Raw genomic sequence first — 12,628 nt, 5'->3', positions numbered from 1 at the left:
TCTGAGTGTTTTTTCTGAGTGTTCGATCTTTGTATTAATAATTATAACAAACTAGTGGAGTAATTTCACAAAAAATAATTGAATATCAATTCAATAAAAATTTAATTAATTAAAGCTTTGTTCTGATCAACTTGATGCGATTACCTATCGATGAATGTGGTGATTTATAGTTTATTTCACATAGGATAGGTACTGTGACATTTTAAATATTAACATGGCTTGCATAATATTTTTAATCTATCTTCTACCGTTGAATATATCCAAAACAAACAATATTCGTTGCAGCTGTAATTTTAAGTAAAAATTACTGCATGTTGAACAGATAGACAATGAAGTGATAAGGGTAAAAAAAGAAACTGATTCAACTAGTTGATAAATCTAATCGGCTGTCCTGTCAAATCGTTTATTTCGCGTACAAACGCATAGGTCTCGTGTGCTTGGTTTTCATTTGTTTTAGACTTTCTGTAGTGTTTTTTGGAGTGATAGTTCAGATTTCGTTTCATGGTTGTTGGATTTTTCATTAGTTGAATTGTTTTTATGGTGCCACAATGACTTAATAATTAAATCCCATATTTTCTTTTTATTCGACTTTATAAACTTGAAATCGCAAACGTCACCGTACCCGATTAATAGCCTGTCAGTTTTCTACAACCATAAATCAATGAACCAGAATATTTCAAGATTTTTTGAAAGACTCTCGTTAACTATGTTTTGTTGGACTTTTTGTTTTTGACCCTAACAGAATATAAATAAACATTAGAAATCATCTATGAACCCTTGTGTAAAACAACTATCACTATTGCATTAAAAGTAATTGTTTACAGTCTTTATAAATTCTGAATTGGCCATCATATTAACTGTGAAATTCAAGTTTAACATACGGACGGATTTATTATATGTTTAAATGTGACACTTTTATGAGAATAAAACTTCACAAGCTAACGTGCAAAATAGTGAAATTATCATATTAAAAAATCAGACCGTGTGTAACGCCAATTAGCAATTTGTTATCAACGGCATAAGACAATTTCATTAACATTTTAAACAACGGTTGATGAACATCGACAGGATAATAATTTAAACAAAAACTAAGGACACCATCATATAACTTAATTACTACAATATGTTCTACCATATACATATACATATACATATGATAGACGACCGCTTCCAATTAATTTGAATTGTAGTATAACATTACTTATAAAAAAAACTGAGAGCCCAATTTTAAGTCATAATAAAATTAGTTAGACATTTAAATAAAATTACTTTTCAAAATTAAAACATTAATGACACTACTCGATTTAAAAATCGTTCCGAAAAGTAGGCTCGTGTAAAATAATCTTGTTATCAACCAACAGGATGAACGCTTAAGTGTGTAATATTTTCACATAATATAATGGCCAATGTTTTTTTTAGTTTTTGGATGTTAGTAGTAGGCTCGCCAGTAGCCGAGGTCGTATAGTCACATGTACGGAAGGTTGGTTGGCGTCTTCATGCCCGTTGTGTCAACACCACGCTGTTGAAATGCACATTATGACCATTAGTGCGCCCGTTTAGGATTGGTTGCCAAGTTGATCAACAGTTTTGATTGCTTCCATCAACTCTGTTGGTGGTATATTTTCAGCTCGTGACAAGCGAAATTTTGAGCCAACATAATTAATGGAGTAATAGATAAGAGCATAAACACTCCAACAGTAACTCTGTTGTAATTGAGTAACACGAACGATCTTTATCATCTTTCCAATGCAAACATTACTTCCTGACAGTCATATATGTATCTACATTTATAATGCAATTACGTAGCTCAAGTTTCGTACTAATTCATAACTACGTAAGGAGCTAATTGATGCACGTTGTTGTCAATAGTGACGTGCAGTAAAATCTAAGGAATTTATAATTTTACGACACAACTCGGCATTTGTCTTTCGAAATTCGAAAAAAAAAATCTAATACGATCGTCACTTACGATCGCCGTCCAGCACTTCTACCTCCGGCAAACTCGCGTCAAAGCTCAATGCAAAACAAAGCAGTTCCGAATTGACGATTAGGTAAACATTTTTATTTTCGTTTTATTAAAACTTGTTAATCAGCCACCCCTTGCAATATTAGTTATAAATCTAAAAACTTGTGAATGCGACTCGCGTTTGATTACATTTTTCTCGATAACGAATTGAGATTTGACCTCACAATTGTATCTGTCAAAACGGCCATCATAGCGTGCCGGTACTGTAATTGATAAAACTATTTGACACGATTGCGCAAGGCAAGTTACAGTAGACAAGTCACAAGAGGGATCATAAATTTATTAATTGGTAGAAAACCTACTTAAATATTGTAAATTAAGTTTCAACATTTAAACATTATCATTTGTACAAGGGGATACTTTTGTATTTTTGCTCAGCTCTATTGCTCCCATTCAACTCTATTAGATCTAAACTTGGTCAACATGAAAGGGAAATTTACCACGACAGATTACATTTCATACATGCTGACATTATTTTTATTTTACAGGGATTCATAAATCACGAAAGTATAGTAAATGTTTATAGGAGTATGTCTAGCAGACGTGCCAAGTAAAGAATTTTGTTAAAAAAATGTTATGTTTGCCAACGTTCATCGACCGTCAATAAATATTGCCGGTTGCAGAATCACTTTTTACAAGCAGGTATAGTCTTAAAAAAGTAGTGTAATGTACGTCGTACTTACCATAGTATAATAAGTATGGTAACTCCATTGATACGCAGCAGCGCGGCTTACATGTGGGCACGCCCACTGCGCACTGTGTACAGACGCACACATTCGCATAATAATCAAAGGCGCGTTGAGGGCGCGTTCCCACCATATCGTCACGTTTCATTATCGTTGGACGACTGTCGTGTCTAGCCTGTTCCCATATCACGACTATCTGTCGTGGACGATTTTTTATCGTTGAATGACTGTCGTGACTAGCTGTTCCCACTAGAACGTGACGACAATTTATCGTTTCACGACAGCCTCCTTGCCCATCTCTGGCTACGACCCAACGCTACTACAAAGCGAGCAGAGGGCGCGGGGTATGAGAGGAGAGGGCAGGGAGTAGAATACGTGCGGACAGCGATAAATAAATCGTGACGACAATAGGAGCTGCGACAATCTGTCGTCACGTTTTTATCGAGACGTTATTTTATCGTCCGACGACTGTCGTTCTGGCTGTTCCCACTGTGACGACAGTTGGTCGTTGTAACGATAAAAAATCGTGAACGACAGTTAATCGTGTCGTGCTATATGTGAACAACTTCATTTAAATATACAAGCCACGACACTGTAAACTGCACGACAATCTGTCGTCACGACATAGTGGAAATGCGCCCTACGTAAGGATGCACATTTTTTTTTACTTTAAATCGATTTTTTGGATCGTAATGGATCATATTCCTCTGAATCGATCACACATCGGATTGTAATTGTGCTCTTGAATTAACACATAAAAATCGTTTCAAAATTTGTAATAAATACCTTTATTAGTTGATATTTGCCATAATAATATGTAAATGTTTTTTCTTATCACAGATGCCAATACTTCGCATCTAACTAAACTTTTCAATAATAAAATGTTCAAAGCATTGTCCTCCTTTTATTTTCCGCTTCTGTACGTGACGAAATCATTAATAAAATGAGATTTTTGTCTATATTATGAATACATTCTAGACATGCAATTCGCTTTAATTTTGAATTGATTCGCTTAAAAATCGCATTGAATTTAATCTTGAATCTTCATAAAAATCGAATCGTAATTTGCATCCCTAGTGTGACGACTATTAAGTCGTCTCATGCATGCCTAATGGTTAGCACGACTGGGCGTGTCTTGCGTGAGAGTGACATAAAGCGCGAGATACTGCTTTTCCCGCACAGATTATACAAATATCTTGCGCATTTATGTCACTATCGCGCAAGTCGTGCCCTGTCGTGCCAGCCTTACAGCGTTATGCACCGCGAGTTCGTAATTACGCGAATGTATGCGTCCGTACACATGACACGCGGAGTGCACATACAAACTGCGCTTCTAGTGTTATATGAGGTTACCATACTTTGTCTTATTATAGTATGTACTTATGTAGATATTTATAATATCTAGTAATACTGGTGGTATAACTATAAATTATATAAATCCTAAATCATTGTGTAAAAGCGTCTAAAGTAACTTGCGTGTAAAATTATAAAAAAAAAAAAATAATTTAAAAATTCGTAATAACTGGTAAACGTTAATATAAAAAAATAATAAAGAGTTACATCGAGCTGTTAGGTTTTCACTCGATTGTTTCACATTAAATATAAAACTAGTAATGGAAGACATTAACAACCTTGCACGACTATATCATTAACATCATAAACAATAACCTTTGTTCCATACTTTTTTACATAATAAATTTACCAAAAATAAACTTCTTTTTAAAAAATTTTTTGTACTATATGCCAATTTTTTATATGTATTTGGTAGTTCAAACGGGCAAGCGCCTGCTCCGATGACCCTGGGGATCTACTCAAGCTTTCCGTCCGTAGCAAGACGCATGGTGCAAATTTATTTATTTATTTTGTACAACTTACACTTACAGTACTTATAACAAACATGTAAATCATAGTCATTTAAAGGTTGTATAAAGGTTGAGTCTATCACCGGTCAAAGGTAAGATGCGGAATCTGGACCACAGGGCTTTGGACGGTGACTGTCTCCAAATAGTAACCAGCGGTAGTTAGAAATTTTGATTCAGTGTTGCTGAACATGTCAATAACATTTGTCCTTCTTAAGGATCCAATTACGACTAGGGCTTCGAAGAATAGTGTCCGAATTAGTGTCATTGTACGGGTTAAATGAAAGATGAACAGACGGTATTTGCGCTGGCGAAGGACGTAACGCATCGAGTATATAACCAGAAATAGAGACGAAATAAGGGCCTATCAATATACATTTCTGGTAACTCTAATGAGTTACATCACTTATTTATATGTCAACTCTCGTTTGCACTTAAATGTAGACAGCGCCAACAACTGACCTGTGTGTACGTCTCCGTATATTCCAAAAATATTCTGTATTTATTGTAATACAGATTATATTTCCAACAATAGCGTGCTGTTCCAATCGGTGGTGTGGGGAAAAACAGCAAAACATCTAATTACAAAACAAAGGGAATCAAATTTAATCGGTAATTAAATATTAAATATGCAATTATGCAGTTTTCGTCCATTACAGCAAAGCGTAGCAATAATAATAGTATCTTGGGCGTGTTCTCGGAGCGCGAGAATTCTCCTATGCTCGCACACTGGTCGCGACTGCACGCAGTCATGTCATACTAACATTAGTCTTAAGATCACATGTATACTAACCATTTATGGACAAAAGTCTGAAATAAATTATTATTATCAAAGCTCAAGTTAACTACTCGATTTGAAGTGAAACAATTGACGGCATCCATTGACGACACCCGTCAATTGTTTCGATGACGTAATGATAGGTACGGCAGAATAGTTTTCAAAGAAATTAAATAACATTCCGTCTCTATTTCTGGTTATATACTCGACGACGTAACGTGATCTTGGCGGTATAAGAAATGAAATTTGAGCCAATAGAGGAAGATAAATTATATATCTTCTTATTAGGTTCAAAATATATTTTAGAAGCGCCATATTTCGTCTGATCTCCAGCGATCTGTACGATACCATGCCCAAAATAAAAAGTGTATGGTACCATACAAGGATAGTAGGTACCCATCTTCTCAGAACTATTTTCCTATAATAGTAGAAAAAACCATAATAGAGTTGATAGTTTGTTTCTTTTTACATTTTGTTTTTGAGTTTGTTTAAATCAATTTTTGATTCGAATGAAGCTTCATGCTTCACAATAATTGTTTCGGGACGGATGCCAGGAGGACGGAAAACAGGAGTAGACGCTCCTCACCCACGCTCCTGCGTTTTGCACAGAGTTACCACCGTTTAGAGCAAGCTATTTCAATATTTTTAATTTTGTTCGAAAATAAAAAAAACTCTTTGAACAAAAGTTGTGTTGTGTTGTGTTATTTAGTTATGTTAGTAATGCGGTCCTGCGAGGTTGTTAGAAGGTATTTTAAAAATAACCTTGTATGTTTTTTCAAACCGAATTTCGAGCGCTTTACAGATCCCTTTGTCACGGTATCAGTCGCACGTTGTTTTATAAACCCCAATTTTGTGACATATCCTTTTTCTTCCGGGTTCCTATAGTTTGAGCTAATACAAATTCGAGAGTAGAACACCGGTGTGACAAATATGTAGTTTCAGAGAAAAAAAATTCTGTAGTTTCCGTTCGGATAAACTTGAGAAAATTTATTGGCCAACGACTTAGTCGTTCAACAAAACCATAAATGGCACACATTTTAAAGTTCATCGACAACGATATAGCGTAATTTGTTACTAAGTTATTTAATGTTTTTCCGTTTTTTTGATTTTGTTTTTTTGTTTATTTTTTTCACAAAATTTGTTTCTTTTTCGAATTTTGTTTTTTGTTTTTTTTTTCACAAAATTCGGGGAGCATACTATTATTAAATAAATATGGCTGTTGTTGACGTAGTGGTCATTGGAAGTATCGATTTGTCAACCGGTGTTCAAAACTATAGGAATCTGGAAGAAAAAGAACATGTCACATAATTGAGGTTTATAAAAGAGTCGTAGGACCGGAAGAAAAAATAGTTTCATCAAACACAAAACTCTCGTTTTTATTCCTACTTTCCAATAAAGTAGAAAAAAAAAACCACAAAGGTCGTAGAAGTAACACATGAAATTTTTGTGGAATTCTTTCCAAATAATGAACTATAAATATGTCTTTTATAAGTTTTTCGTATAGAGTCTGTTCTTATGTTTATTAATGAAAGCAGTGGCGTGACTTACGGCACTCTCCCAGGTATCGTACTTGGTCATCGTATTCTGCGTGTGCGGCTTTTTGGCCTTCTTCATTGGACTGTTGCTTGCTGCAATATTTATTATTTGTATCAATTTCTTCTTTTCTTGGAAAAAACAAAGCCCCTATACGATTCGGTGACTTGAATATTTTTTAAACAAACTTTAAAGAGAGCCGATGTGCAATTGGATGCTGATAAGCAACAACGGGTCAACCAACTTGATCATAGTTTTGAGGAAATGGCGCCTAAAGATTTTTTTGCCATAATGGTTAATGAGCATTGGTTATACCATTGTTTTATTATTTGGAATTTCCAAATCACTTAAGTTTGTTTGTAAAATGTAAACGAGACGACAAGGTACCTTAACTAGCTAGTTAACACGTCATTGCTTATCAGCATCCAATTTTCCTCAAGCGCTCAAGCAAGTAGTAAGTTTTAGTACCAAATAGTAATGAGAACATTACTACGTTCCGGTATTGAAGGATCAGGGTGTTGGTGAAATTATAGGCAGATGGGACTTATCTACTTCTGTATGTCTCAGGATGGCAAGCACAGTGGCAGTGCCCCTAAGGTCTTTGCGATTAAGTGGCTCTGCAACTGTTACGGATAGTCGTGTCGCTTACCACCAGGCGCACGACTTGTTCGTCGTCGCTTGGTATAATAAAAAAAAGTAATTATTTATAATAGTAATGTGCCAGACAAACACACCAACTTCTGTTGTCTGGTCTCACAACTAGGGAATTCCTTGTATTATGAGTACCAGAGCAATGGAACTCACTCTGGGGTACTTCCCAGAACACCTAGGCCAGAACCAATTTAGAAAAGTTATTTTCCCAATTTGGTTCTACCGGGAATCGAACCTGGGACCTCCTCATCCAGCGCCCACATTATAAACCGTTGAGCCATCGAGTTTGTCACATATAGGTGGTTGGTTGGTAACAGGGACTAAGCAGAGGCTTAAGTTGACATTAAATTATTCTTTGGTAATAATTACCTTTTTAAAATTTTTACATTTATATTTTACTACCACAGAAGTAAAAACAATGGAAGTGTCTTCAGCCTCGATTGCTATTAGAACCGCTTTTACCGCCAAAATTCACACATTCATAATTTGAAATACTATGAAATCTTGATAATGATTGGTCGTAACGTCTAATTTAAAAAGATGTAACAAATTCTGGACTATTAATACAATTAAACTTTACCTAGTTGGCATATAGTTGAAAGTTCAATACCTATTTATGCAAGTTATGACGTTTTTATTATATTGAAATTTCAATCAATGTGCTGCCACTTAGCGGTTAATGGATGAACGACGACGAATTCGACATATTTACTTAGTTGCCCAAAGAAAAGCGTCCATGTCGCAGCGGTATAAGGCTTACTTTTGTTTCTAGTAACAAAAAAAGGTTATTACGATAAATAGAAAATGTTTGCAATTGCAAGTATCATTTTTGTACTCCAAATAAGCGAAATAAGGCGTTTTTCGAGGTTTTACGAGAGAAAATCATAATGTACAAAGCGAAACTGGCAGACTGAGCTTAAGAATGTGGAACTTCGCGTACTGTTGACACACGTACCATGCAAACTAAGCACTTCTATTGAATTTATTGTTGTGTGGGTGGTATAGAGGTATCATCGACTGGATGGAGAGTTACGGATTTTTACTAAAGCAGGACCTGTGAATGAGGAATTAATTGAAAAGTTCCTGCGCAACATTTCTACCTTACCTCCAGGCACATAGGGCAACGAGAAGTCCACAGGAGCCTTCTTATTGGCTTTCTTGGCCATGACGCGACCCCGTAGCAACTCTTCGTCCATCACCAACTTGTTATTGACCCTTTAATAAATTGTACCACTTAAATTCAACGCTAAAATACGGTGAGAAATAATAAATAATATATCATATCCAATGTTAAATATGGTATAATAATTAGTTTTAAACTTACTTTTTGATGTACGGAGTACGAGGAAAGTTGTTGACTGGCACCGAGAACGTCTGTGAATGACATAGAATATTAATTTTTTTAATGGTATCAAGTAACGGGATGAACAAGTCAAGTGCCTGGTGATGAACGACACGCCTAACATTATCGTCACGGTAGGGTCGGTGTCTTCACTTAGGTATCCACTATTTGTCCTAAGTGCTATACAAATAGTGGATACCTAAGTGAGGACACCGACTGTACCATTCAGAGCTTTAATCGCAAAGATCTGAGGGTCACTACCACTGCGTCCGTCACACTGAGGCAAATTTGACAATTACTTTACTAGGAACATTGACTTACAAATAAATGGACGACGGGTCTAATACACAAACCACGAAAAAAATGTCCCAAGTCAACCTATAAATAGGTGACATGTAAAGGAATATGAAAAAGCTAAAACGTTGAATTTAAATTGTAATGTCATCGCAGTACTGTCTAATTCTGCTTGCTTCGCTGTCAGTCCAACAAACGAAGACTAAAGCGTGAATGACGCTCTGTATACGATTTTAACGCCCTATAAGTTCGGACACTTTTTAGCGCGGACCCGACGTCCATATAATTGTAAGTCAATGACTGGGAACAACTATTTTTTGGTAGATCAAATGGTTTAGAGATTTACTATTAAATAAGGGACTTACAAAAAAATATGTACGATATGCCTAAGGATATTGTCTAAAGAACGTGCTAATTTGTTACATAATAGGATGTACTTCGCTTGATCATATAAAATCCTGAAAACATGCAAAACAACAGTCTTAAACGAATTTTTATATAGAGATATTTCTCTTTACTACAGACAAATATAAATAATAAACAAATAAATAACGCACACACTCAACATAGCTCCGCCACTAGGGAAACCCTGTGTCGCGGGTGCCATGGACACACACATTGACAACCACAAATTACAGCCAAACTCACGAGAAAAATAAATGTAGGTCATACAAATATTTCTCCCGGCCCGGGAAGCGAACCTGGGTCCTCTGCGTGGCTGTCCGGCATGGTAACCGTTCGACCACGGAGACAGTTCAACCAACTCGCTAAATTTTGCCTTTCAATTAAAGCCCTGTAGTTTATATTTAACAAAATTCACATTTATCCCAAAATTTTGAAAATTGCTCCGCGGTTTAAGGACGCGCCGCGCCGTCTGCTATCCCGTCAGTCGCCATCGGCACTTGTCGACGTCGGATCTGCGTCAAATTTTCTCCGCCTGTTCTTATTTTATTCATATTATTATTAGTCCTGGGTTGCGGGACGCGAGGGGCTACGCCCACACCTCACCTAAAAAGTAGGCGCGCACTGAACTACCCCGCCTTAATAAAATTATTTACTTTCATCGCTTTTTTCTATTCCCCTTCTTTTCTTTTCCCACGCGCTCCCTTGATTTTACGCATCACACTTACCTCTCATACTACATTCATTACCAACGGGCATGGTTTTACCTGGAAAGTTTCATTGAGAGCTTTGGCGAGTGAGCGCGACTGCTGCGGTTTCGCAGCGGGAGGTAACGACTCTCCTACACCGCCACCTCCTGTCGTCAGCATGGTTACCTGAAAGAACAATGGCAAAATCGTAGTTAAAAGAATTCGTTCGTGTCTTCAAATGTCTTAATTACAAGTCTCAATAAAATAAATTCATTAGGTTTTTCAAATTACAATAGCGGCCTATCTAAGTCTGGAAATAAAATCATATTTAAAAGGAACTCTAATGACTAATTAGTATGTTCTTAGTTTAACGTTGAGCGACATCTAGCCGCCAAAAAAGGAATTTCAGTACCTACGTATGGATCTGGTCCACATTTAGTTCACGTAACACCAAACGTACTGATTCGACCGATTTGTAATAAACTAATACAAGATTAACTATTTCATTACAAAAAATAAAATCGATAATTTCTTCTCCAAAATGCCACGCGAGAAAATGGTAAAAGTGACAAAAAGTTCCCAAAATTAGGGATAGATGGCACGTTTCACAAAAAAAATGTCCGAGTTACTAGTGCAATCGTCTGTGGTATGTTATTGACTAACTCAGTTTTTTTATTATGGCTTAACTTCACGCCTTTTGACCATATTGGAAATACAGAATAACTTCCTCAGAACTTTCGTCACGTCACAAGCCTACAGCACCATTCAGCTTCTATTACCTCTGTTTAAGGCTTCTGTGGTTTATTGTGATATAATAATACACCGAATATATTTTATTCAATTACGTAACACATAACCTCCAAAACTTTAAGCCGGAATATCTTTAATTTCTGACTTTTCAGAATAGTAAACCCAAAACAAAATTTGTTCAGGCATTTCAACTCCATATTTTCACATATTTTTCATAAACAGACGCATACAAATTATGTCAACAAAAATGTATACGGGAGTTTGCCATTGTCCTTTATGTTTGTGATGGGTGTTTGTTTTCATCCTAATTTTTGTTTCCGTGGCTTCGTAGGAAAAAAGTTCTGTATCAATACGCAAGTATTTATTTCACTCATCGAGTACATACATATATAACCAGATATAAAAACGAAATGTCATTAAATTTGTTTGAAAACAACAACAAAAACCAAAAAAGACAACTGCGCTCCGATTCGCCACCCCGAATTCGAAACAATTGACGGGTGTCGTCAATTGTTTCACTTCAAATCGACCAGTTTACCTTGAGTTTTGCTATAATGCGACGAAAATTGAAAAATTACACATTTAATATTTAATTACCGATGAAATGTGATTCCGTTCGTTATGCAATTAGATGTGTCGCTGTTTTTCCCACACCACCGAATGGAACAGCCCCATAGTTAAGAGATATTATCCTTATTACAAAAAATAACAAATATTTTTGGAATATACGGAGACGTCCACACAAGTTAGTTGTTGGCGCTCTACTGTTTCGGCTTTCTGATTTGTGATTTCAGTGCAAACTAGAGTTGATATTTAAAAGTGATACAAGGCCCATTTGTCCAATGAGTTTGCCAGGCCTTATTTTGTCTCTATTTCTGGTTATATACTCGACGATTTCACTTTTGGCATTTGTATTGGCAAGTTTTAGTACAGAATATTTTTAAAAAGTTACACTGGAAAACGTACTGGAAAAACGTGTACCTATTCGCGCCATGGTTTTTCTCAACCGATTCTTATGCGGCGAGGAAATGAAGAAAAACGAAACATCGTGAGGATACCTTTTTTTATGATTTCAAGTGACGGAACGAACAAGCCGTGCGCCTGATGGTGAGCTACACGCCTGTCCCTAACAGCCCCATTCGAAGCTTTAAATTGCAATGATCTTAGGGGCACTAGAACTACACCCGTCACCTCGAGACTTAAGTTGATAAGTCCCATGAGTTCGTAATTTCACCAGCACCCTTAAATTCAAAACCTGAACGCAGTAATGCTCACTTTACTGCTTGGTGACAGCTACTCCACTTTTGTGGTTACGTTACGCAGTTACTCCGGCATTCGCCAACAGATTTCAATGATTCTTATTTTGTACAAAAGGTAAACTTGGTATTACCGCCTAAACCCTCTCCTTAGAGATGACTTTGAAAAGGGTTGTTATCCTAATGAGCCGTGACCAGGTTCACGGCAATAAAATAAGAAAACTTCAGGTCCACAGAAATTTATTGTAAGTTGGTAAAGAAAAGAAAAAGAAAGGCTGTAACAAGAGAAAGAAAAAGTATATAAAAACTGATACAACCATTGACTTACAATTATATGGACGTCGGGTCCGCGCTAAAAAGTG

At 36.2% G+C, this 12,628-nt stretch overlaps 1 protein-coding gene across 1 annotated transcript in view; it reads right to left on the bottom strand.

Annotated features, from left to right (window-relative positions):
• Window positions 1-719: 719 nt before the first annotated feature.
• LOC113229142 (cyclin-dependent kinase-like 4) overlaps window positions 720-12,628 on the bottom strand; it is an 87,981-nt gene continuing 76,072 nt past the window's right edge. Inside the window, exons 11-15 of the mRNA XM_026462648.1 lie at window positions 10,339-10,446; window positions 8,858-8,907; window positions 8,639-8,748; window positions 6,898-6,977; window positions 720-1,519 (exon numbers count right to left, since the gene is read on the bottom strand). Coding sequence (XP_026318433.1) covers window positions 1,466-1,519; window positions 6,898-6,977; window positions 8,639-8,748; window positions 8,858-8,907; window positions 10,339-10,446 — 402 coding nt within the window. The 3' untranslated portion in view covers window positions 720-1,465. The remainder of the gene's footprint in view (window positions 1,520-6,897; window positions 6,978-8,638; window positions 8,749-8,857; window positions 8,908-10,338; window positions 10,447-12,628) is intronic.

The sequence above is a fragment of the Hyposmocoma kahamanoa genome, unplaced genomic scaffold (assembly GCF_003589595.1).
Source record: "Hyposmocoma kahamanoa isolate Upper Pololo Valley unplaced genomic scaffold, ASM358959v1 279, whole genome shotgun sequence".
NCBI classification, from domain to species: Eukaryota; Metazoa; Arthropoda; class Insecta; order Lepidoptera; family Cosmopterigidae; genus Hyposmocoma; species Hyposmocoma kahamanoa.
Note: the sequence above shows the minus strand (reverse complement) of the source record. Positions and strands in the feature narration are given on the sequence as shown.